The 27718-nt window shown below is 48.5% G+C and overlaps 1 protein-coding gene across 1 annotated transcript; it reads right to left on the bottom strand.

Moving 5' to 3' along the window:
- Window positions 1–276: 276 nt before the first annotated feature.
- CPD (carboxypeptidase D) lies at window positions 277–27715 on the bottom strand (the record flags this gene model as incomplete). Its single annotated transcript, XM_062592815.1, has 21 exons — window positions 277–2655; window positions 3306–3405; window positions 3726–3911; window positions 4304–4435; window positions 4607–4671; window positions 4765–4860; window positions 5239–5388; window positions 6181–6316; window positions 6709–6904; window positions 8131–8442; window positions 9066–9235; window positions 9845–9987; window positions 10504–10606; window positions 11104–11213; window positions 12431–12598; window positions 13464–13655; window positions 14384–14751; window positions 15335–15504; window positions 16329–16471; window positions 24367–24614; window positions 27075–27715. Coding segments are annotated over 21 exons (4056 nt in total), but the record flags the coding sequence as incomplete, so codon positions are not given.
- Between the last annotated feature and the right edge of the window lie 3 nt (window positions 27716–27718).

Consider the following 27718-nt stretch of genomic DNA (forward strand, 5'->3'; position numbering starts at 1 on the left):
CGCACATCGCAGACGCTGGATTTCCGCCCGCTCGAGTCCTCGGAGAAACGTAATTCGAAGGCAGAGCGCGCAGACCTACGCACGCCGAGACAGGCGCGCGCGGGGAGAGCGGCCCGGCCAGGAGCGGCGCGGGCACCTCCGCTAGCACTGGGGCGACCCAGCGCTCTTGCATACGGGATTCCTGGCGGGACTTATTGCAGGTGCGACGGAGCTGCCGTCGCCCGGCCAGCTCCGCTCACTACCTGCTGCAAGGGCAAAGAGGCCAGAGACCTGAGAGCAGTTTGCAAAACCAGCTTTATTAGAAAACCTCAGCTGCATCCCTTGTTAAAGGCCTTAGAAAGAGGGAGAGTTCAGAGATGAGGAAGGTTTAGCACTGCCGAGCGCTGGCCTGCTGCAGCCCCTTTACCCGCAGGACAGGGTCGCAGCGCAGCACCAAGCCACATCCAGCGGGGCGAGCCGGGACCAGGCACACGGGACACTTAGGGCTCCCGCAGAAACGCAGGGCGGCAAGAACAGCTCTTGTGCACCGCAGCGACACGGGGCCGCGGGAGCGCGGGGAACGCTCGGCTGCATCTTCCCACTCCTAGCCGACTGCCCCAGCCAGCTTTCATCGAGTGCTTCTTGCACTGTAATTCCCCATTAAATAGGGAGAAAGTTATAGTGGTGTCTAGGGGTTGTCTCAGTCCCTCTGCTGAGCTGCACGAGATCAGCATGCAGCTGATGAAACCATCAGCATGACACCACACACCCACGGGCTGGGAGGCCCCCTGAACAGCTCCCACCCCAGGAGATACGGCCCAGCAGCACGTGTCACTAACGGACCTTGCGAGGCCAGCAGAGAACCAAACGGGACGCCTACAACTGTAGCACACCAGGCTCTTGCACCAGGGAGCTTGGGTCAGTGGGGCAAGTATTAAAAGAGAGAATGAGCAGCCAGGCAAATAAAAAAAAAAAAGTGCCTGTGCTCCAGTGCTAGCTTTCTGCCCAGAAAGCACAGGAGCTTTAGCAATATATAAAGGCTTTGGAAATCAAACGTTTAAGGAGTCACAGGTTCCTGGACTCTGTGTTGCTAATGGATTTGGGAGATGCATGCTGCAGCTCTTCATTCAAAATTCCTGCGAAGTGCTACAGAACAAATTTGGCTGCTTTCCCCTTCCCCCCCCCCTTTTTCAGCACACCCTTCCTTGCCCCAGGCCCTGAAGCAGCAGACATGCTGCAGAGATACAGGCAGGTGGAGCTCTTGCTACGTACTTCAGTACACTGCTGGTGGTAGACTGTATGGTGGGTAGAGCTACCACCACCAGGGCTTGATCAGAGGGTGATTTCAAAATACCTGGATCACTAAATGGTATTAGGTAGACAGAGGCAAAAGGTGCAGCTTTTCTTCAAAATTTAAGACTCAGGCTGGGCCATGGAGGCTCCACAACCTCTCTCAGCTACTCCAATAACATTCAAGAAGCAGTAGCCAGATTTAAGTGAGTTTCTCCATGAATCATGGCAGACTAGCAAAAACTCATCAGGTAGAGTCAGTAACTAGTTGCTTTCTACAGTATCCACCCTAATCAGTTCTCTCTCTCTGCTTGGAACAACCTCCAGTTGCTCTTTTGGACAGTGTGCTGCTATAATGCCAACACAAGACCACAAAGGCCACGTCTACATAAATGAGAACCAACCAGGGGTGATGGAGACAGGGATTCTTTCTTCCTCAGAAAGAAGAAACAGCAGTACTGCAGAGCTGGCAAATGCCTGGACTTTGTCAGAGTTCACTGAAGCTCTGACATGCGCTTCTTTCTCCAGCTCACATCAAGAAACAATGTGATTTCCTCCAGGTCACTGCATGAGAACTAGCAACATATTAGAGGTGCTCAGCACCCATTACAGAGCACAGTAGGCCACTGCATCGAAGGTGGAAAAAAGCTCTGAAGGAGCAGCTGAGAACAAAGTGCAGTCTGTTTCCTAGAGCTGCTCTGCAGAACTTTGTGTCCATGTAGGATGAGGCTTACCCAGGTACAGAGTGAAAAAAAGAATTCAAAACAAGTAGAGAAACCGCTTTGGAGTTTTGGAACTGTGACCCTACGCTGGTCTTGGGGCACTTCCCCACCATCTGATCAGTGTGTTGAGATGCTGGGGAAGTCCTAGAAACTCTGCTAGCCATCCTATTACATTACCTTTCAACTCTGTACATGTACCTCCAGATGTTGACCTAGAAGTGTAACAAGCCATGTCCTTAGCCTGAACACAGCCTCCAGCACTCCCTGACTTGCACATAAGTAGGAACACAGCAATAGCAGAGGGGAAGTCAGGAGCTGTCACTCACACTGCTGGAGGACATGTCCTGCAAGCTAATGTTCCAAAATTGAACCACAGGAATTGCCTCCCTCCCACCAGGGCTGGTCCATGGGGAACCTCCTTTTCTGCCTGGGAGGTGTCAGTGCTTGCTGGAGTATAGTGTTTCTTCCTCAGTGTCTGTTTCATCCTGGAATTCATGGCTCAGGAGAGACTTTTTTGAGCCAGTGGACATCATGCGGATTTCATCCTCATAATCGTCGTGGTGCTGGCGGAGGCGGTGGAAGCCATCCTTGTGTCTGTTGGACTTAATTGAGCAGACGCACCAGATGATACAGGCGGTAAGTACCAGAGCAGACATACTGGCACCTGCCAAGTAGAAGACACTGAAATTAATGCCATGTTCCTCCACCGTGGAAGTTCCTATACTTCCCACTGTATCTCTTCCCTTCTACAATCACAGCCACTTTTCCTCACTCCACTGTGACCCTGGCTCCTTCCTCTTTGGTGACAGAACAAATACCACATGAGAGTTGCTTCCAGAACAGGACTGGACTAGCTTTACCTTCTGGGCTCATGTCCTGAGCTCCTCTGCAGACTACTGGGATTATACTATGGTCACTCCAGCAACTGCCACCTTGACAGAAAATCTCTTCATGCTCACCCAGTATCATACCACCCAGAGAAACCTTGGGAAAGGTGCAAGGCCTCCAACTCCCAGCTCCACACCCAAACAGGCTGTGTCCATTCCAACCACCTCAAAGTCCATTTTGGTTCATTTTAGATCCCCGTAGTGGTTTCAATTTCTTCCCCTCCTCCTTCCCATTCGTCAGCCCAGCACTACCAGATCCAAGGGCTACTGGACCTGTTTTCAAGGACAAGCACATGTTCACAAGGGAAAGCAGGAGGTGGTCCATGTCCTTTAGCTACTTTTCCAGCTCCAAGACAGGAGTCCTTGTCAGGACAAATAGTCATAGGAAGCAAGGCTCAAAGATTGGATCAAGTAAGTCTCTCAGTACCTGCAACAGTTACAACCAGCTCCCTTCGCAGGCCAAATATCTTGTTATCCATGTCAAACACTATGAATACAGAGCTAGGTGCATCATGGCGAACCAAGACCTGCAAAGACATACGTGAGAGCTCAGACTATCTCAAGGCTTACACCTCTGTTAGATTCCAGAGAAGAGAAGCATTTGGTAACCAGAGCAGGACCAGGCAGGTGCCGAAAAATGAGTATAATGCAGAGAAAAGCTATTGCTCAGAACAACCCTGCTGTGCTGAGAAATTCTCCTCCATCCATTCTGTCAAGACAGAAGACAGCTACTCTGGGCACACAGCCAGCACTCAAACACAGCCAACAAGGCAGAGCCCAGGTGTGAGCATCTAAGGATGCCTCTGCATAACAGGGCGAAGAAAATCTGACACTGATATTCACATACCTTGACATGCTTCTGCTGGTACCCATCAGCTATAGCATTGATGTTATGTAAACCTGGAGCCAACAGCACATGAAAATAGCCACCTTCTTTAGTATAGACCTTCAAACCTTCATTAAAAACAACAGTGGCTTTAGAAATCGGCTTGCCACTCTTGTCTTGTACAAATCCATGGACTCCTTTATGAACCTGAAATAAAGCAGTTCAAACACTTCATGTTCAACTTGAAGAGTCTGGTACATTTTTAAGTAAAATAAGATCTAAACTCCATCCCCTAAAATACAGCCCATCCTCCATTCCTAACCTCCTGCAAGAAACAAGAATGCACAACACTGCCAATGACTGTTCAGCCCACTCTGGGACAAAACAGCATGGAAGTTAAACTCCCAAATCAATAAACTTCCCAGTCATTTAGTGCCTCTGTTCAATCCATGCCTCATGCAGTCTAGATCAGGACCACCTGCAGCTATAAAACGCCAATAAAAACACACTGGATCACTATGCTCAACTCCTTCCTCCCCTCTACCTAGCCCACTACCTTTATTCCTTGCCAGAATTTCTTTGCACAAACTGCTGCTCACCTCCACAAGCATGCTAAGGAGAGACTTCCTGTGGTCTGCCCACAGGCTGGGGAGCTGTCCTGCACTTGGGAAATAACAGCAGCTGGTATAAACAGTGATCTCAGGACAATGACCAAACATAATGCTGAAATCCTGCAAAAAATAAAACCACAGTTACGACATGAGAGGTGGTATCTACTAAGCTTTGCAAAGATGCAACTAAAGGAGGGGCAGAGTTTTGCGCAGACATCAAAAGTATGTTTTTTAATGCTCATTTAAAGCCAAGTCTACAGAGGTGGAAAGCCTTGTGTTGTCATGAAGTACCTTCATACTTCCCTGGTGACTGTGCCATTCAGCGCCACGGATCACACCCCCAGGAATATTTTCATCTGCAACAGCAAGAACACAGTTATCAAACAGACCTGCTCCTAGTAGAGTCTATCACGAGCTGGCCAGCAGTTAAAGTATTGGACCAAACATACCTGACTTATTTGGACAGCCCGGCTGGCCTAAATGCATCAATGGGTGGTTGTTTGCATATACAGATGCCAAATGCTTCAGTGTTTCTTTGTTCTCCACTATAAAGAGAAGGGTGTGACATTGAGAATATAGCTCTTGCTCACGAGGGGAGCGGATCCTACCATCCCCTATGATCCTATGTTGAACGGTCGCATATTATTTAGTAAAGCTGACAAACCTCACAGGATAAAGCTAGGAAACAAAGCATTTTCCTTTCCCATTTCCACAGCATTTCACCTTTCCCATTTCCACAGCATTTCACCTTTTCCCCTGCCAAAGCCAGTATACAGTTTGTTTTTGACACATTCCTTCACTATTAGAGAAAACCTAAAATCTCCTAAAACAGACTGCCACCCACCATCCAGACACAAAGGGCTGAACACAAAAGGAGGTGAGAGTATAATGTGCATGCAAGGCCTTAGAGAAGTTAATCATACCTGTCTGCACTGGCTTATCATACGGGTAAGTGACAAGCAGAGATCCACCATCCAGCGCAACAGACAGGCTGAAATCCTGCTTCAGTATCAAATTCTCTATGATGGCTCTGGTCTCAGGTTCTCGTGTTCCTGAGTATCGGGAATAATTGCCTGTAAACCAGAACAAGAAACAGAAAAGGGAATTGACAACAGCTTCTTCTGCTATTTGAGAAGCCAGCAAAAGTATGTTCTTTGTTAATGCCTGAAATTAAGCCTGCTGCATGTATTACAAGGTTTTTGTTAGCTCCCAGCAGACTGCACCTAGTCCATACTACCCAGTGGCAGTGTTTGTCTGCAAAGCTAAATAAATCTGACAGCAATGCTATTTCCCCAAGCTATTTATTGTGACAACACAAAGTGTGCCTTGTGTGCTTGTCCTCCTCAATGTCACTGAACAAACACATTTTCCAGAGAAGGCATTTGGGATGATCCCAACAAAAAACAGTTAGAGAGAACACCTCCACTCCAGGAGAGGTGGGCATGGTACTCTAGTATAGAGCTCTGGATACATAAAGCAATTACACAGGAACCAGAAAGGCATGAAAAAGGAGACCGTTTCCAGGAAGTATGAATGGAGGGCATTTTTCAGAAACTGGGAGTTGGAAGAAATCAATTAACAGTAAAAACATTAGTTGTTGTCTGATCTCTAGACTATCCCTAAAGAACTTTGCTTCCTTTTCTCCTTTTCAAACAAGGAACAGCATGTTACCACCCCTAAGGCAGATTCAAGCTTTGGAAATTTCCCAGCAGTTGTGCTGCCCAGGCTCTATGGTGAGAACATTGCTCTCTTTACAGCTAGACCCTGCAACCAAATGACTATGCCCAAGCCTACAATAGATAGAGCAGAAAACTTCTACAACAACTGACATTTCTACAGAGACACTATGCATCAATTCACTTTACTTGTGAAGTCTGTGTCCAGATCTCTGTCATGAGCATTGGTCTGGCCTATCTTTGATGTGCAGTCTTTCTCCTGTGCTATCTCACGTCCATCTGGATTCAGGGAAGGCACAATCACAATCCGGGTTCGGTCAATTAGCTGGGCAAAAATAAATGAAGTATAATTAGTAGGATTAATTCTCTGTACATCTCATTTGCCTGGATCTCATCCTAGGAACCACTGCTTATATTTATTTCATCCGTCTTGAGTGTTGTTTTCAGAAAGAATGGTGTTCCTCAGTCAGCAAGCGAGGAACAGACAGATACTACCCACCAGCTGCAGTCCCACAAGGACTCCCTTCTGGCAGTCAGAGCAGGTAGCTGTTGAGAGGGGTTCCCACTGGCCCCCCCAGATTTCACACCTCCCCGCTGTTCATGGGACCGCTGCAACCCCCAAGTCAGCATTAACAAGGCAAGTCTCTCCCAAAAAGCACCCTCTTCACAGCATTTAACTGTAGGGCTCCCATACGGCCTCCTGCACTAGCTCCTCACCTTTGTAACAGCAGCATTCTTCTTGTAGTTCATGCAGAGAAATTCTGCCAGTGCCAGGAGCAGCTCTGTACCAACAGGAGCGTTTCCATGAATACCAGCAACAAAGCGGATCTTCGGTTCCTCGGGCTCAGACTGGTTGGGCTTATTGGAGATTTCAAGGGACCAGAGCTGACGGAACTCGACACTCTGACCCAAACTGCCAAGAAATGAGAAACTGGAGCATCAGCCCAGGAACAGAGCCGAACCCCTAGCCTGGCCCTTAGGGGAAAATCCTGGCGTAGAAAAGAACTACTGCCCACCTCTCTGAGGAGACAGCAAAGGCAAATGACACACAAAAATCAACTGCATCATAAATGAAGATTAGCAGCAGCACTGAACCACATTCATGATGAATGTGGTCTGAACAGAAGCATCCGCACGAGAATGTATTCAGGCCCAGATGTGGGAGGACACCCAATGCTCTGGACATCTGTGTATAGCCTATAATGTTACTGTGTATGTGGGAACTCCTAACTGGCTCTGCGCTTCCAATTTTTTTTCCAGAGTGGGATACATCTAGATATCAAACAAATTTATAAAAGCATCCACTTCAGAGGACAAAAGCAGGCCTACTTCCAGTAACGCAGAGATTGTTACTACAGCTGTGCCACTAAGTGAGCAAACCGAATGCAAGCAAAGCAAGGAATAGAATCACAGCTGATGCAACTGGAAAGACAATAGAAGCTACAGATCAGGGAAACAGCCTTGGCACCAGCAGGGCCAGCAAATGAGCACATTGTGCCTGTAACAGCAAGCAAACAAGGTCCTGGGACACAGAGGCCAGATTTGTGCCTTCTGAAGCTGAGAGCGTGCAACAGTGCTGCAGGTCACAAGGAAGAGCAGAGGATTACAGACAGCTGGTCTCTGCAGGAGGGCAGAGACCTTGACTCAAGGCAAGTCAGCTTGAACACTATGAAATTAAGATCTGAAGGTAGATAAAGAAAGGCCATTTGAGATTTGTAATACAAACTTAATCGCTTTTGTTGGGGACTGTTTAGCAGGGTAGATATCAGAAAGAACTTGGAAAAGAGGAAATCGAGATATGACAGCATGGACTGAGATATTTGAAGAAACTTGGGATATCAATGTCAGGAATACCATCAGTTTCAAGCATCCCTGGAGAACTGACAGTGCCCCAGATTTAAGGCAATGAAACGATGTCTCAGGGAAAAGCATGTGGACGCATCCCTAAGTCTCTGCATCTAAGGCTCTGACATCATGCCCTTACACTTGGGGCTCTCTTGAACTCAGGCACCACAGCGGAGGAAGGGGACATGCTCCCTGTCTCCGTGCTACGTGTTCTTGGCTCACGTCGTTTCACTGCTGCCCTGCTACAGGTTGCTGCTCAGGTAGGAGCTGAGTGCTGCTGCTTTGAGTTCCTACCTGGTGAGATTTGTGATGTGAGGGTAGTTCAGATTGAGGCCTCGGAGGAACTCCGAGAGGTCCTTGTAAGGGCGGTATCGATACGGAGAGACATCTCCCGATGAAGTAAGCAGGAGGTGCTCCAGGCCATTCTCAGCAGAGAGATCTTTGATTAGTGTCTCAAACTCCTTCTCGTTGGGATCGCTGGTGTCTGGAGTGTTCAGGACCAGCACTTTCCCCTCCTCCACTTTGGAGTCTGTCCGTGAAAGAGTGAAGTTTACCTGCACCCCACCTTTGCTGTCAACCTCCACCATCTTAGTTACTGGATCATACCTGCCCAGGGAAGAGAAGGCAAGAGGAAATGTCAGGGGTTCAAGGCCCCACTCACAAAGCCACTCCCTTTCCCAGACAGACACCCATATGGGACTGCTACTGCTCCCCAGCCAAAAGACTGAGAAGCATGAGAGCAATCAAAGACACTCCAAAGGGACACAGGAATACTGGGAGGACAGGAAGCAAATCAGGGATCAGCATGGTGCTGGGCTGCTTTTGGCTTTGGCTTTGCAGAGTTACATGGCAAACAAGCAGGGGAACAAGTCAGGCAGCTGAACCCTGTGGGTTCAAAGAACAACATGGTCCTGCCAGCTGCAAAAGTGAACTTATTAGTGTGGGCAGCTGCCTGCAAGAGGACTTCCCCTAAGGACACTAGGTTAACAACTCTCTCCCTACGGAAAGCCTCTCACCACCTCCAAACATAGGAAGATTTGGATTCTACACTGTCACCAGCCAAGCAGCCTTTGATCTCAGGGCACCATCACTTTATTAACTCTGCGTAGGCCAAAAAGCAGGGGAAACATCCATGCCTACGGTTGCTGAAGGCAGAGGGAACTGGCCTACTCCTGATTGGGAAGGTTCAACATTGTAACTGTTTGTTCCTTGTGCTGCAGCTGTCTCACCCTCGAGCAGATGCCGTGATTTTGTACATCCCTTGGACCAACAGGCGCCAATAGTCTCCATCCTTATAGGTGGTGACTGGGTGGTTGATGTCGGCAACGCTGATGGTGGCATTGAGAATGCCGCTTCCGTCCGTGGCGTCCAGCACAAATCCCCAGATGCCGCGGTGAACCTGAGCACAGACCCGGAGCACTGGTCAGTGCCAGCCCATGCAGGGATGAGATGGCCCACTGCCTCCCACTGCACACACCCTTGGGGGAGCACTGATACGGAGACACCGTCAGCTCCCAGGCTGCGAGGCACAGCAATCCTGGTGGAGCAACATGTTCCAAAAGAGTTCAGGTTAAACCTGTTAGCAGCCAGCATGGACAGAGGTCACTTGATGAGCACAATGAGCAATTGTTTGCCTTGCAGTGCCACCACAGCACTCTGCTCCACACCTTTATTTGCATGCCCCAGGTGCACAGCACTACTGCCAGGTCCATCTCAGATCTCCGGGGAACAGCACATAAAGGCCACTCCAGTCTTAGGAAAGCCACAATATCTGTAAATAAAAAGCCTACCCCTGCATCTGCTGGCTGCTGTTTCAATATGCATTTTTGATAAGTTGAGGAGGAGGGGAGAGAGGGAGCCAAGACACGTTCTGATTTCTGTTCAGCAGGTACTGATCTGGCCAGGAAGCAGCACTCACTTCAGCCTGCAGATTGGCCTATTCATCCTGGCATGTCTAATGCAGATCCCAAGGGGCAACTCACAATTGCTTGGGGTCAAAGCATCTCACCTGTTTCATGAACTGCAGAAGAGACCTGCGGTTCTGCTCCCAGTACTTTGGCAGCTCGTCTGCTTTTGGATATTTCACACAGCCCAACTCAATGGTCACTTCAAAGCAGTTTGTATTTAAGTAATTCCAGTCTTGCATCCCACCTACAACAGGAACGCAGAAAAAGTTTTGACAAGATCTCCTGAAGGCAACAGTAGTATAGCTCAAAAAAAAAAAAAAAAAAATCAGAGAATAGTGAAAGATGAAATATTGACTACAGCATGCATTTTATAGCTACAGAGAGAAGGTTTTTACACAAGGCAAGATTCAAGCTTCAAAAGGATGCCAAAATAGCAGACAAATAACCATCCTTCTTGTAAATGCCTTGTAAATGCCTATGAAAGGCTATAAAGTTTTATGAAACCACTTTGCTGGTAGCTAGAAAATAAACTAGAGTATAAATTATTTCCCTCAGGAATAACTTAATCTGACTACATTATTTAAGAAGTTATAAAAGAAACCGAGGTTCCCATAATTTGGGCAGACCAGTGCAGATCTTATGATTGATCAGTCTGAGCTTTAAAAGCTGCACATGCATTAGCTTGGACATGAACAACCTGAGAGACTTAAGGTCCAGCACTGTTAAAGTTGCAGACATACATATTCCACATCCACTTTACCTGGAACGTTGTACCACTGAGCCCCATTAGTGATGCCATGTGGGAAGTACTCAGTGGGGTACATGTCCTTACATGGGCTTCCCTGATACATCTGTGTATTTTCCTGAAAAACAAAATGCAATATGTGAAGCTGAGCATCTGCATTCCACCACTGCTGGTGCTTTTGTTCTAACATTAGTCACAGACTGGGGGCTACCAAACACAAGAGGTTCATGCAGGTGTGCATTTGTACAGCTGCAGCCCAAGCAGACCTCACCCACATCCAAACACAAGTCACTGACATACTTGCTTTACTCCTGACCCATGCACAGCATTTTCTACCACTCTTCAGTGCATGCATGAGAGTAACCCACAGTTACAGACCCCATACCTGCACAGAGCGCTCTTCCTGCAGTGCCCGCAAACAGAGCATGCAGGCATCTGTTCAGGCAACAAGAGCCTCCTGCAGGACCTTTCTGCTGTAACTCAAGGGGCCTGCTACACGGAGGACCCACACGGAAACAGTACCTGCACCTCTTTTCTAATAGCAGCTTAGAAGGGTTGTGACAGAATCAGGAGCTAATGCAGCAGGAGGTGCTTGTTTTCACATCAGAGTTTTACCTTGGAGTAGGACAGTGCCAGCTGTTGAAACACAGCATCATCTGGGGATTTACTGTATATTGCTATTCCTTGTTCATCATCATCAAAGGGGTAATTAACCACCAAAGAACCTGCAGGGGGAACAAGATTTGACTCATATCTGTGCACTTTCCAAGTGATCTCTCAACCTAATAGGGGAAGTTCCCCCCCCCCCTTCAAAGACTGACAGGAACTAGGTCTTGTGTTTAAGATTTGGCATTAAATATAGCACTAAACCCAATGGATAGAAGAGACAACAAAAGCACAGGAAGAGATAAGACCGCACGCAGTTGGGAAAGTGAACCCAAGCCACAACACATTAAAGGTTTGGCTTTTACATGCAGGAGAGATGAGGACAAACTTGTAGTTATCACTTTCTTGAAGGAGAAAAAGCAAGGGAAGGAATTTCCCAGAACATACATGGAACTCTTGGCCCAATTACTGCATCTTTCTAGCCTTTTAGAGTTTATTGTAAGCACTGGTAGGTTTTAACATCTTTGGCTTATTCAGGTTTTCCCTCAGTAAGTTGTACTAATAGTATTGTGGGACCTCTCTGGTGCTGGAGACCTGCCAGCTGCCTCTTATGCATGCAAGGTATTTCTGTGCTACAGAATTTAACATACTGGTACAAAGCAACCACCTGCAAGTTACTACAGCTACAAGCCAGCAGACAAACCATCTAGGGAATAAGATGCAATGCAGAGACTTAATTTAGATCACTCTAAATTAAAGATAATTAAATTACAGCAAATTTCGTAGTTCCGCCAGGCAATTCAAGACAGGAACCCTCAGGATTACATCTCGTTCCCTTCACTTCATAAATATTATGAAACCCCCAACAGCCACAGCACTTTCACATACACAGAACCAACTGCTCAACAGCAGCTGACGAGAGAATCCAATCCACCTGCCCCATCTCTCAACAGACAAGGTACCAGCTACCCCCCAATGCACACGTCCCCTTCAGAGGAATAGCCAAGACCGTCCTAGCAGCCTCTTCAACACCCTATAAATTGTGTTTGGAGACATAGTTTTCACCATGTTTGCACCTTCTGATCTTCCTTCCAGCAGCACAAACCCCAGCCTACTGATCCATACTGACATTTTTTTGTGTAGACCTTTCAGAGATAGTCTCATCCTGGGGCAGGAACCTGGCTGAATTTGCTCCTGCCATTTCACAGCAGTGCCAGGCATGGACAGCTCTCTGCCAGAGCTCCTCAATTCAATCCTAGAAGCAGTGGAGACATCCCTGCAAATCTCATCCCTCAGACCTCAGCCCACGGCAAGGAGCCTGGTTTGACTGGCATACCTCCATGCAGGTTTGCTGACAGTACAAATGGGTAAGTCTTTAACCAGTTCATGACAGCAAGAGTTTCTGGCTGAGGAGGGTCTGTCACCTGGAAGAACTGATCTGGGAAGTTCCGGTTCAAGTCATAATTGTTGCTGTTGTTCCTGCCAACGGTGCCTCCTCTGTCTCCTGAAAGTTAAGCACATGTTCAAATTAGTGCCTTATGCAAGTTCCCACTTCAGTGTGGAGGCTGTGTCCTCTTGCCACAGAAGACCCAGAGACCTTCGGTAAATGAAATACTGCAGAGAGCATAATAGTGTTCACTTTGCATACTCTAGAGCTTGGAACAACCCTGCTCTACTTCAGTGAGAGGCCTGCTCCATGCATGGAGGTTTCTGGGGGCGCTTGATCAGGCTGTCAGTGTCAGCCCAGCTGCTGCTAGAGGAGTCCAAGCAGTCAAGTGTCACGACCACAGAAATCTCACCTTTTCAAACCAGCTGGACAAGTTCTTTGTCAAACCCAAGCAGAGCTCTACTTCTAGAAAATTGTTCTGAGCAGGCTTTGTCCTGCCAATCTGCAATAGCCACGCAGATTTAAGACTTCCCCGAAGGACTTTTTTGCCAATTTCAACACTATGATAAAAATCAGTATTATCCTTGGACAAGTGCTCAGCAGACAGCCTGGCTCCCACAACACATGTTACAAAGAACGTGGACCAAAGCAGAGCAAGTATGAGCTATGTCAAAGGAATGCCTTTTTTAAAATAAGCTTTGGAAAGCCACAGACCATAAGGGGACCCAAAGAGGGGCAGCATATAGCACTGCTGAAGCATAAGAGCTCTCTGCAACCGTCCTGAGCATCACTCGACCACCCATTTCCTGCAGTGCACGGTCCGCCCACTCATCCCAGAAAACAGTCTCTCCCCAGCCTCCTCGTGCAGAGCGCGCTCCTGCTCCAGTAAGACTTCCAGCTTTTCTCAAAGAGGCACCATGAACACAAAGTCCCGTTTCTCAGAGCTAGAAACCCCACAAATGTTTCAGAACAAACAGCATACCTTCCTGGGATTTCTCATAGCCATCAGGATTCATAGATGGCATGATGTGGATGCGTGTGCTCCGGACCAAGTCAGTCACTTCAGGATCTGTGCCGAAGTTCTTGCAGAGGTACTCAATGAGGTTCAGGAGCAGCTCTCGTCCCACGACTTCATTCCCATGCATGTTACCAATGTACTTGAACTCTGGCTCACCTGCAGAGAGCCACACCAAAGAGCCAAATATAACCGCTATATTAAAGCCCGGAGACATCTCACTACCCTGAGCCTTTTCCTCTCAGGCCTTTCTACAGGGCTGGAGGACACTTACCTAGCAATATGGAGACGGAATACACCCTTCAAAGTTTTGGAGCATGACAGAGGCAGCTCTGCCACATCACAGGTGAGCTACTGTTCTCTCCTTTCTTACAGGAAGAACAGTAATTTGGGCAGAAGTGAGAACTGAACTGCACACAGTGGGTAAATTCCAGGGATCGTGACACGTGCAGACCCAGAGACTCTAAACAGGACATTCTCATGACCAGCAAAGTCTGATCTGTTAGTGGTAGGGAGTGACACCAGCATGCTGACAAGCTCTGCTTGGTCTGTTCCCTGCAGGCAGGGACCCTTCCATTCCCACAACATCAAAAAAAAAGGTAGGACACTGCTGCAGGGGGCCCTTTGTTTCTTCAGCTCCCCGAACCCAAACACAAACCTGGGTGTCCCTAGCAATACCTTTAAAATTCACATGAGTACCACTACTGCTCTTGTACTGCTCTTGTACCACTACTACTGTACCGAGTCTTTCAAAAAGAAAGGAGCAGGTAGTATCTTTTCAGACAGGTCCAGATCTCCACCCCTTTCATCTCTCCCCCTTCAGTCTCCCAAAACAAAGGTTCTGTCATTTGCATTTGGGCCTCACAAGAACGGATTTCCCAAGTTACCTGCTTCATGGATGCCAGGGTTGTCCGATATCTCCATTACATAGAGCTCCCGAAGTTCCACTGATTTGCCGGCAGAATAGAGGCGGGTTATGTTGGGGTACTCGTTAGCATATCGCCGTAGAAAGATCTCCATGTCTGGGAAGTGATGGTGGCGGAAGTCCACAGGCTGGACTGGCTGATGGAGAGAGGTTGGGTCTGGGAACTCTGCCTGCACAGTAGCAGAGGTGATTGTAGAGACAGGAGCAGGTGTTGCTGTGAACTGCGTGAGGTTAGCAGCTGGTGCCATTACAGTTGGTTGCAAGGAGAAATCCACTTTTGTTGCATCTTCTTCCTTCACCTCAATGTTCTCCACAGTCACTGGTGTGTAACTGAGAAAAGAGCTGGTTTCAGCAGGAGGCTCTGCAGAACAGAGGGCCAGAACCCCCTGCAGGCTCTCCACCACGCTAGCCTCCTCCTCCTCCCAGCCTGGGCTAGCCAGGATGCTAACACCTACATGGAAGATTCACCAGCGAACAAGCTATCAGGACTCATCCCACTCCATGGGACCAACTATACCGTTGTCCTTGCTGCATTACAGAGGCACAAGTTCCTGCTTATGGACTCTTCAGGGAGCAGCACAAGGCTAGCCTAACAGCAAATTACTGCATTTACACCCTGACTGGGGGCAACACAATGTCTTATCAGGGCGATGTTGCTTCCCTTTCCCCCTTTGACAAGAAAGTAAGATGCAGGATGGTAGAAGCAATCAAATTAACGGAACAGAAATGCTGTTCATCCACCATCCCCATGCCACAGCAGCACATAGGATGAGCTCACATAGCTACAGCTCTAAGCTGCCACAGCTTCCAGCCAAGCCCCTTAAATACAGACCAAGATGCCTTAGGGGAAGAAATGAAGTAAAATAACATGAGTTGTAGGCAATGTGGACCCAGGCGGTCACAGAGACATTACCCCATTACAACTGCAGTCACATTGTAGATCCCAGGCACAAGCAGTCGGTGGTAGTCGCCATATTTGCCCGTTGTGATGTTATGAGCAATACCAGCAACAACGATAGTGGCATTCTCCAAGCCAGACCCGGTGACTACATCCCTGACAAAGCCTTTCACACCAATGTGGACCTGAGGAAAACAACACAAGGGCCTGGCTGAAGTAACAGCAGGGGAACTGTGTCCTTACCCAGCACCCCCACCACATGCCAAAATGCAGCAGAGCAGGACAGCTGCCAAGCAAAGGGATACAAGGACCTGTGATTCAGACATCGCTTGGCCAGACTGCAAGGACAGGAACTTGAGCATGCACTGGGAAGGTAGCAAGTTCTCAGAATTAATCCTTCCCAAGAAACCTTTCATTTGTTAACACATGGGCTCACAAGCTGGTTCACCTGTGCTACTGGACGAGGGAGAGACCAGTAGAGAGAGATACTGCAGTGGTCACATAACAGTATGAACACACAAGAGTTACATGCCACAGCAGGGAGAAAAATGCAGTTGTTTCTCATCCCAGCCTAAACTGCCACCCACTCAACATACACATGGGTATCTGGAGACAGCCTGGCAGCAGCAATCTGCAATCCAAGACTTCAGCAATGTTGCTTGGTGCTTTTGAACACTGTTGGAGAATAACTGCACTTAGGCCATACAAGTACTCTGAATTTCTTAGTGAGATCTGCATTTCTCAGTGCCTCTGTGCAACACTGCACACAAAGTGCCTTCTCAGAAGAGCTCTGCTATCCTAGAGAATGTGGGAACTGTGGTAGAAACATGGGTGTGGTAGATATAAAGCAGCTTCTTAGACATCAACCTTTGCACAACTGCAGCAGTTATGTTATCACATGCAGCAAACTCAGCCACAGGAGCAACTGAACACAGTTCAGCTCTCAACCCACCACAGGCATGCAGGTTTCACAGCTGCTGCCCATGTGCCCTGTTCCAGCCCACACTACCTTCTCAATGAAGGCAAGGAGAGAGTCCCGGTTGTTCTCCCACTCTTGTTGAAGCTGGGAGGTCGGTGGGTATTTGCAGCAGGACAGTTCCAAGGTGATCTCAAAGCAGTTGGCCCACACGTAGTTGTAATCCTGCATCCCACCTGAGAAAATTAGGCAGATACACATCACAGGAGCAATGCACAGATATCCCTCTAAAGGATGCATGTTCTCTCTTCCTGTCAGTCCCCCACAGCATCTCATCAAGCTGCTGCTCTAGCTCCAGCGTGAACAGGGAGAAAAATTAGATCAGATCACTGTGATAGCTGGTGCTGGGAGAGAATGAGATCTTTTTCTCCTAGTAACCAGCATACTGGGCCATTCAGATCAGCTACTGACAGTTCGAAGATGACAGTTCCTTCAGTCTTTCTACTCTGTCAGCTGAACTGAGCAGCACAGCTCTTGGCAATAAATACTGGTTCACTTCACTGTCGAGACATTTGCCAGACACTACAAAACCTGGATGTCAGAGCAAGTACACTCGAATTTGAACATTACTGCTACAAAATCCTTTACTGTGCATTCCAAGCCACCTTCAGGCGTCCTTTAGGTTCTCCTGCAAGAGAAGTTACTCTACTCAAAACAAGCTTCTCCCTCTGCTCCAAAAAAGCAAAGCAGACTATCAATTTGGGAATTTACACCTCAAATCTACATGCTGGAATCACATTCAAGAACCACATAGCTGTGCTCCCAGAAAATCTTAGGCAAAGTTCAAAGACTATAGGACCAGGTGAGAGATATGCATCTCCTTCTCTACTGCCTCAGCCTGTTCTCTTCCACCAATACCTTATCTGAGGGTATCCATTTACTGATTTTTAGCGAGGCTCTAGCAGAGGCTCTGAGAGAAGTCCTTCTGACAGCATGCCTTGCAGGCTGCAAGACACCTTAGAAAAGTCTCCTCCTGATCTGGGAGGGCATTGACACCTCCCTCACCTCTTAGGACTCTTGTGACCCTCCAACAGCCAGGCCTTGCAAGAGAACAGGCTTACCCACCCACTCCAACTTGGAAACTCACTCTCCTCCCACAGCAGAATCAACAGCCTTCCACATACAGACTACACTTCCTGTTTAAGGTAGCAGTCTTGATGAATTCCGGTTGTCGCAGCATCTGGGGACAGTTTGTTAGCTTCATGTTAAACCAGCCAAACCTCCCGAAAGCCAGAGAACAGAGGGAGCGCAGAGCTATTTCCCAGTATTAAGTTTATCTGGTTATCCTTGCCCTTCAGAGAAATCACAGGCACTGCTACAAATCAGAAAAGTCACCTTGTTCCAGCAAGTATCCCAATCCCATTTCCTTAAGTTTACAATCACCCTCCAGCAAGTGAACATGTTTCTCAAGCAGGTATGAATCATGCACCAGTAGGACTTGAACACTCCTCTAGGTATCAACACTCACAATCTGGAGCTCAGACTTCAGCAAGCTGCTAAAGACCGCAAATATTCATCCCTCTAAACATTTGTGGGTGCGTTTAAGAGTAAAAAACATGTTCCAAAACATCACAAGTCTGTGAAATACATTTCAGAGTCACCCTGAGAAATCACGCATGACCACGGCCAGGTGTCATGGCCATATAACAGGACTTTTCCTACCACCAGGTCACAGTTGTGTCCATATAGAAAATGCACATCACACTAAGTTTTAAGCATACGGATGACATATTTTGGTTTATACACCTTAGAGAGTTGCAATCCAGGCAGACAGGCATGCCAAGACCATGGCCATCATTTCCCAGATGGCTCCATCCCAATCTGCACAGCAGCCGCTGGGACCACTCAGCCCATCAACCTCCACACACTGACTGTACAATTCCTGCACGTATCAGCTGAACAAACGAGGCCCAGGCAATGGGTAGGAGCAGAGCAGAAAAAGCACACCCGGAGTCCAGGACCGTCAAACTAGAGTGCCTAACGAATAGCTCTCCAGGTCTCTTCTGGATCAGCTGAGGAAGCCATGCTAGCTCTCGGAAGCCCCTCTGTCATGAAATTTGCCCTAGCTACACCTCCCTGCCGGAGCCAGATGCCACAACTAAACTTCAGAAGGAAGGAAAGCAGAAGACTGACTTGCAAGGTGTCATGCGACCAGCCTGCAGGATCTCAGCAGGCCAGTCTGTAAGAAATCCATACCTTGTAGTCTCATGCTTTGTTTTGCCTGCTGAAGTGCTAAATTAGTGCTATGCTAATAAAGTTCGTTTGCTTTGTCTGAACAGTCTCCTAGCCATTCACAAGCTGCTTCACAACAGAGAGAACCTCCAGGGCTCTGGCTGATTATTCATGACCATAATGGATCAATAGCCAGAATGCAAATGCACTACCTGGTATTTGCAAAGGCTGTTTCAATGCACAGCCAGGAAAAGCTATCAGCAGCACTTTACCAAGCAGCAGAGTTTTTCAACAGATCTGGTGGCTGTTAGCACTCACTGGTCCAAAAAGGTCAGAGACCACCACTCTGAAATAACCCCATCCCACTCGGGTAAAACAGAAACAGATTACAGCATAAACTAGGGTACAGAAGAACAGATCCCTGGAAAGAAAGGAGGGATGGCATTAGATCAAAGATGTCCTGGTTCCTCTCAATTCTTTTGGGAACCTACTGCTAAGCGAACATGAAGTTTTGTTGTAACAAATCAAATTGTCACTTCCTACCTGAAAGAGAACATTGCAGCATGCACGTGGGCATAAGAACAGGGACTAAAACAGAAAAGAGACTTCCCTATCCAGGAAAAGCAGCAAAAAAGAAAGTGTTAGAGGACTTTACAGCTCAGTCCAATAGGTTAGATGGACAAGGCCTGTGAATCCAATATTCAGCATTATTTGGCTCCTGCCACAAACTCAGAAGAGAGGCCAATAGCAGGCTGCTCTCTCACCAGTAAACACCATGCAGAATGAAACAATCTGCCAGCCTATAACCATCTGTTCAGAGCAGGAAGCTAATGCACTTGAAAACAACCATACATAAACCAGACACATTATGAAGCATATTTAGTGCTTCATCTGCCATTCAAGTAAATTTAGGACAGATGCTCACCCATAATAGAGCAGTAACAGACTAAATTAGAGCCTGCTACATCAATTTTGGTAAAACTGCCTCTTTGAGAAAGTAGTCCATTGCATGCTGGAAAATTTGGATTGTATCTGCTGCACATATTCAGCCTTCATATGGCCCCACTGCAGAGCAGGAAAGTTATTTTTACAGTATAAGGAATTACATATTTTCCCAAATACCACCTGCACAGCTCTTGGCTACACAGAAGATCTGGAGGTAAGCAGAGAGATCTGTACATGGCCTAGCATTAGTAGAGCAATACCTTCACAGAGCAGAGCAGAAAAAGCACACCTGGAGGCCAGGACTGCCCAACTACAGTGCCTATATTCTGCTTATCTGCCCGGGTGCTATTTGGGATAGTTTGCTGCATTCAATACAGCCCTTTTTATCAGCAAGTGTCTTTGAGCCCACATTTTGCAAAGTCTCAGCCCCCCCAGTGAAGTATCATGCCCATTTCACTGGTGAGGAAAGCAAAGTAAAATGAACAGCTTGCAGCCACAGCAAGGCAATTCCGACCAGCTGGCTGTAGGTCACAAAAGTGCTCATTTTCCATCCAGCTATGAGATCAAACCCTATCCGAGATGTGGATACAGTATCCACATTCCAGCTACTCAGTGCCTGAGCCTGGATTAGAGCAGACCCATCACTTCTCCATGCAAGCTTGTTCTGGGCAGAACTAATCCTCTCCCTGGTTCTGTCCAACTCCTAGAGCATCAGAACCGCACTTCAGGCAGGGATCACAGACCTCCTGCAGCACAAGGGCTGAATGGTTCATGCTGACCAGCGCGCCTCCGCTCCCTGCCAAGCTCCACACTAGGCAGACACGCAGGAGAATGCAGCCCTCTAAAGCCAAGCCCAGAGACCCAGATATCATAAATACACCACATGCCAGAAGCAGCCTTTCAGGTCAGCCTGGAAGAACTTCATTTTCAAACTGCACTACACATAAAACTCTCTAATTTTAAACCTCACTGGAGCAGACACTAGAGATAAGAGACCTTCTGCAGCTAAGTCACAGCACAGAAATGGTCCTGTCTGCTCTGCAGAGAGCAGATGGCAAAAGCAAGTTAGGATGTGATTCAGTAGACAGTACGAGTCGCTTGTTCTGTAGACAGGACTGATTGCTCACACTGGTCTCCCATGCTACGAGACATTAGTAGCAACTTCAAACAGGCAGCAGAATGTCAGTCCGGTAACCTGCAATCACTAAAACTCAGAAGAAGTGAGGTTTGAGTCTCCAGCTCCAGCAGTTGTATGATACAGCCCAGCAAGTACACGCAGAATCTCAAAGCAAACCATTCCTGCATCTCCACACCCCACCTGAGAAGTGCCTGCTAGTAGACAGCAGGAAAACCTCAAACACTTGGGCATCAGAAATTTAATATGACAAGAAAAATACCTTTACAGAAGGGACTGCAAATGAAGACAAGTCCTTCCAAGGCTGTCCACAAAACGCTCTCTTGAATGTTATACTGAATTTAGTTCCTGAATTGTGATCTTTATTAAATGGAGGCAAGTATGCCTACCCAAGAGATAAGAGCTAAGCAGTTTGCCTTTAAATCCCATGGACTCCTCAGTCTGCCTTTCTCAACTGACCCACACTACATTAAGCACTAGTTGGATCATGCACCAGTCCAGACCTCCAGCCACCTCTTTGATCGGAACCAGCCACCCAATAGTTAAAATGCTGAAGATTAAAAAGGAAGGAAAAGCAAGAGCATGTAGCACAGAGATAGCCTCTAAAACGTATCCCAGTCACAGACATGCTTATCTATAGCAGCTGGAATGCAGAAGCCAAATTCAGCAGTGTGGCAGAGAGCCATATTCTTCTGCACACACTTAACCTTAAGAGTTACTCCAATGGTTTGTACTTGCCACCTCAGCTTGACACATACAAGAGATCGTTTGCAAACTCAATGAAAAAGTTAATGGGATCTGGCATGAGCATCAACCCGAACTGGTAACTCCAGGTCAACGAATCCCACAGCATTCGATTTTCCAGTATGTTTGATTTCACACAATAAAACGTGGCAGGAAAATTCCCACCTGTTGAGACATTATGTTCTCATTTTTTTTTGTTTTTCCTGGCTTTAAGTCACTGGGAGCCTGCAGTCTTTCCTGGCACAGCTTGATGTGCAGGCCGCAAACACTTGCCCTGCACCTTCCACAGAACCTTGTGCTCTGGTTACAGCGAGAGTTCAGCCCACCCCAGAGAGCTCCTGCAATGCTGCTGGCACTTCCCCAGCCTCATTTAACCATACACCTAAATTCTGGAGTCACTGACACGGGGCCGCTGGTCCGCGTACGAGCAGGACTGCTCTCAGCAGTCCTTGGCACAGAGCCGACCAAATCAGATGACTCAATACAGCCGCTGCCGCGTTTCTGCCACCTCTGTCGCACGCTGCTCCCCTTTCCCTGCTCCTCACCCACTGCTAAAAAATAACGTCAACACCTAACGCCCCAAAGCGACACAGGAACGTCGTACAGTGTCTAAACTGGCATTTGAAGTATCCGTTATTCACCTGTGTCTTCTCCAGGTCTCAGTTCCTGCGGTTACACTTGACGGCCCGCTCTTCGCCGTGGGACGCGCTCCGGGGGCTGCCCTCGCCCCTCGTGTGCGCACTGCAGCTTACGCAGCAAACGGACGGGAATCGCTACTTCGGGCAGAGAGAGTGCAGGTAGTTAAAGGCTCCTGTCTGCCAAGCTCTAGCAGCGCTTCATTCCAAGAGCTGGTGTCAATACACTGCTGCAGTCAAGAGTTTTATCTAGTGACAGCCTGCAAATTGTGTTTTTTTTTTTTTTTTCCAGTTCCCAACAATATCTACGACTCCCCTACAGCCAAGAGCAGTGAGCCCGAGCCTGCGGCTTGGCACGGCTGAGGGGTTTGTTTCCACAGAGGCTGAGCGCCAGGGTGTGTTTTGGACAGACCGTAAACCATAACGAGGGCAGCACAGAGACGTGAGCAGCACGAGCCTCGACTCACACCTTGTCGTTTCCTGCGAGAGGAAGACACAGGCGAAACCTCTGCTCTGCCGGTTCACGAGGCCCAGGCAGCCCGAAAAGGGGGGGGGGGGCAGCGCAACAGCCCCCGGCGAGCGCTCCGCGGGAGGGCTCACGCGGGCTCCAAGCGTCCCGCAGCGCGGCGGCAGGCTGAAGACGTCGCGCCGCAGCCAAAGTGCCGCTCGCTCCCGTCCCAGGAGGACACAGGCCAAAAGCTCTTAAGCCAGTCACTCTTCAGAGCACAACTACCCCCAGTTCGTTAAAGAGAGCGAAAAACCTGAGAGCTACAGCTAACAAACCCATCGATTCAGACGACCGCCAGCAGCAGCTGCCACCAGAGCAAGGCAGCTCAGATCGTCCAGGATGTCCTGTTCAGTCGTAAGCAGATTCACAAGATTACACAAACCTCCCTCACGTCGGGCTTTTCACAGAAGCAGTGAACCTTGAGCCAGTAAAAACCCAGCACCAGTGTGCTTAATAGGGTGGAGGGAAGGAGACAGCTGCTAGAGAAAAAGGTAAAACCACATCTTATTTGAACAGCGAAATCCTCAGGAGTGATTCAGCCACACTGAAATAAAGACTTCCTCCTCCGGCATGGAGGCGACGTATTCAGTTGCAGTAGCGGATCACTCTCCCTCCTTCCCAAGAGATGTGGAGTCAGGGTTAACATACGACTCGCACTGAAGCCCATGTTTTGGAAAGACACCGTCTTCTTGGGATTTGTTGAGCTGTAAGCTATTAAGCATAAACCACGTTCGGTTTCACCGCTTGCTTAGCACTTCTGCCATCACCCTTCAGCTCTGGCACAAGAAAAAGCAACGCAGTCCAGACACAGCAAAGCTATGCAACTTCCTTGGATCGATTATGCAAGACTTTTGTTTTGCCCTCATCACAGGAGTTAGTGTACTGTCTGGTGAGTCTCTGGTTGTACGACATCCGCAAGGGGAACTGGAAATGCTGTAACTTATTCTAATGAGACAGCCAAGATTTCCCTTTCTGCTAGCCTACGGAATTCCCTCCATAAGCATCTCATCACATAAACTGCCACTTAAATCCCATTTTAAGCAAAACAGAGCACACAGAAAAGCCCTCTAGTGTGGCTGGACCAGACTATCCATTCCCACAGAACAGCGGTGGTGGTACCAGGGGATAATTTGCTTATATTCAAATCACCTCATTAACACAGCTTCCTGCTGGACAGGACAGGAGCTCTCTAGAGGCCTCAGTAGACTGAATTGTGGATCTCCTCTAGATCCAGCTGCACTGGTGGACAGAACAGGCCCTACTGGTTGTCACCCTCTGCACTAGTCTAGTAGGAGACTAGTTCATAGAAATCTCCCTACCCTACTTCCAGTAAAATCAGCTAGGTTAGTTCAGACCCTGAATTTATATCATTTTACATAGTTTTAGAGTGAGTTATTTTAAAATCCTTTACAAAACTACAAGTTTGAAGGTTAAAAAAAAAGAAAAATACAGAATATTGGCATTTCAGTGTAATACAATTTGAATTTCCAACACTTTAACAATAGTTTGTCTTTTCTGTGTCTTCATTCAAATTTAGCAACTGTCTTGAGACCTATGACAACGCATTTGGCAAATGAAGCCTATTCCATGCAGGGTAACTCTCAAGCATTAACAAGGTTGGAAAGAACCCTCCAGTTTGCTGGCATATCTGTTTCCTATAAACCTAAATATCTCCCATCAAACACTTGCTGGTGTGCCCATGATGCCACATTCCTTCATTTCAAGCTGTCAGAACACATTCAAATATATAAATACAACTTCAATGACAGTTCAATTCAATAAAATAAAAATATAACTTCACCTACCATCTCTTTTCCACTGTGTTTATCACCACTGTTGTGGATGCCATTTCTCAGCGGGAGAGAGCGAGTATTTCTATAAGACACACGACCCAAACTAACAGAACTAGAGCAATTCATCGCTGTATCTTACCTTCTACGTCATACCACTGGGCACCGTTTGTGATGCCATCTTGGAAAGTTTCTCCCTCCTCACCCGGACAATTTGGGACACCAGTTCTCATTATGGGGTGATTCGATGCATAAGCTTTTGCCAAGTATCTGAACACTTCATCATCAGCTGATTTACTGTAGACTCCTGTGGGCTTATGTGTGGGAGAGTCATCGTAGGGATAGCTTGCAACCACTGAGCCACCATGAAGATTGCCAGAGAGCAGAAACCTGAGGTTGAAAAGGGGGAAAGAAGAGAGTCATACTGGAACAACATCATCAGGAAGCCAGCTACAGCCACCCAACCACCTACTCCACTGCTTTCCTACCCAAAGCATTCCCAGCAACCTCCAAAGTCTATTTGGGATCAATCAGGCAGAACACAGTCACTTAGTAACACTATTTTGTTCAACAGTATAACTATTTTGAAAGAAAAGCAATCAGACACTTCTCTATCAGCACTGTGCAGGGATAACTACTGTTAAGTTCTAACCACACCAAGGTTACATTAACATAGGCACTCATCCTGCACTAAGCAGCCTTCTGTTTGACGAAAAGATAACGAACGGTTCTTTGAGACATCCCTCCTCCTATTAAAACTAGCCCCTAATACAGCAGAGAGGATTGTTAGAGGATCGGAACAGCATTCAAGTGGGAGCATGTTGGGGAAGTCAGAAAATTTTTTGCAATAAATTAACTCTCAGGACTGCTTTATTCACTTTCCAATTTGCTATCTGGCATTACCAGGCATGAAACAAGTTTCTTGCTTCAGTTTAAGACAAACCCCTTTAACTCCATTATAGATAAATAGCGTCATGCACATAAAGCGATACGTACATGAAGTTCTTGGTGAAGCTTTGAGCAATGCTTGAGATGCACTGCAGGACTGACTTGCATAAATAAAATCTGAATGAGTGAAAGAGCTGTTAAAATTCCAAGTCAGAACATACAGCAGCACAGCATGCCCTCTATCACACTTCCATTCGATCACAGGCAGTTGCAAGTTTTCCAATAAATCTTCAGAAACTGATGTCTCTACTCTTCTTTTTACCAAATAGAGTATTAGGGAAAACGAACTTAATTACTTTCTCCTTCAGTCAAATGTGATTTGGATTCTAAGCAGACAATGTGACCAATACCTTTGCCTTATCTCAAATAGGAGTTGTATTATGCTCACTAGCACCGCTGAGAGCAAACAGCTCTGTTTGCCCATTCATTTTTGTACCAGCGATTACATTAGTACAACAATTATAACAGCATTAACTGGTGCTGCCAGGCAGAGGGATGCACAAAGCACTGTATTCTTCCTGTTTCGGTCTGGCTTACAAAAAGAAATCCCACCTCAAACATTTGCTAAAAATGCAATGTGTTTTCAAAATAATGTTAAGAACATGTGTGATTTTTCCTTATTAACTAATTTTGAGTTTGATCAAATCTGGAGAGATCCATACTGCAAACTGCTGCCTCAGAGCTGCTCTGTAAGATTCTTAGAAACAAACAAATTACTGGTGCAGGTTGTGAATTCTTCTAGAGCAATCAACCCTAAAGGCCCCGTGATCCACAAAGTTTTAATACAGATAACTCTTCAAAGTTTGTGCCTTAAAGCAGAGCAGGCATTACGTGATGCTGAGCTCGTGGGTCTTGTTTAGATGGAGCCAAGAGCCCCGCAGTGTACCACAGTCAGTCGCCCCATCAGTTTCTTTCTCCCGTTTTGGAAGCAATTTGTTTCAGTGCATTGCTCACCTCTGGTCAGACCCTGCATTCTGGCTTTCTTTACACAACTTCACACACCTGTTTTACACCAACTTAATAACTCTGCCTTAACAGTGTGGATGTTCCACAGTTTTTCTAAGGGAGAATACACTGCAAATGAAGAAATGGTGCTTAGCCCAGCTACTATTCTCTTCCAGATTTGCTCCCTCCCCTCCTTCATTGCAGGGCTGCAAGCCAAAACTGGACTTCACAAGCAACTCTCTTCCCGCCCAGGCTGCTCTGCTCCACCACAGATGACTGCCACCATCCACCCCCGTCCTCGTTTAGCTGGAAGGGACAAGGCTAACGTATCAGTGTAGGCACTTAAGGCTCAGTCCCGCACGCACTCAGCAGGGGGACAGGCAGGGATGGGGGCTGCAGCGGCAGGGCCTGCATTTGGAAACACTGCTGCGCGCAGCAGTATTGCTAAACGCAGGGAATTTTCCATGCAACACAAAATTGGGGGAAGGGGGGGGGACGGAAAGCCCTGCTCAGTGCAACTCTTAACAGGCCTCTCTGTTGACACGTGCGTACGCAGACCAGTTATACTCTTAACTCTGATCTTAAACATCGCACAGCTCACGATGAAAGCGTTACCGGTCCCAAGAGCAAGGCCCACGGACAGGCTCAGGACGAAGCAGACGAGGGAGGGCGGGAAGTTCCCAGGCGCCGGCTCCTGGGGAAGGGAGACCCGGGAGCAGCTAGGGAGGCAAGGGGCGCCCAGGGCGCTGGCGGGGCTCGAGCTGGCGCAAGACAGGCTCTCCCGCGCCCAGCCCCGCTGCGCAGCGCCGGGCACGGCCGGCGGCGAGCCAAGGCCGCAGGGCCGGCCGGGGCGGCCGGTGGGAGCGGGCGGCGACGGTCTCCGCTTCCCGGGGGCGCAGAACCGGGCCGCCCCGAGGGGAGGGGAGGGGAGGGGAGGGGAGGGGGGGCCGCACTCACTTGTTGCGGCCCATCCAGGCGATGAGGGCGCGCACCTCGGGCACGGGCTCCAGGTCGGGCTGCGCCGCGCCGAACTGGTCCGGGAAGCTGCGGTTGAGGTCGCGGCCGCGGCTGTTCTCGCGGCCGCCCGCCGCGCCGCCGCCGGCGCAGTCACCCTCGCGGGCGCGCTCGAAGCCGTCGGGGTTGAGGCTGGGCAGCAGGTAGAGGTCGGTGGTGTTGAGCAGGCGGCCGACGCGCGCGTCGCCGCGGGCCCAGCCCCGCACCAGCTCCTGCGCCAGGCGCAGCAGCAGCGGCCGCGCCAGCGGCTCGTCGCCGTGCATGTTGCCCACGAGCTTCACCTGCGGGCGGCCGGGCAGGGCCGCGCCGCCGGGCTCCTCGCCGGCCCGCGCCGGCTCCAGCCCGGCCGTGAGGCGCAGCACCCACAGCGGCCGCCCTTCCACCGACTCGCCGATGCTGAAGAGCCGCGCCAGGCCCGGCGGGGCCGCGGCCGCCACCGCCCGCAGCGCCTCGCCCAGCTCGGCCGAGTGCAGGTAGCGCAGCGGCTCGTCGGGCGGCGCCGCCGCCGCCTCCGCCTTCTTGATGTGGGTGGCGCGCGCCGGGCCCAGCAGCAGGGCGCAGAGCGGCAGGAGCGGCAGGAGCGGCCG

This window comes from Rhea pennata, chromosome 20 (assembly GCF_028389875.1).
Source record: "Rhea pennata isolate bPtePen1 chromosome 20, bPtePen1.pri, whole genome shotgun sequence".
NCBI classification, from domain to species: Eukaryota; Metazoa; Chordata; class Aves; order Rheiformes; family Rheidae; genus Rhea; species Rhea pennata.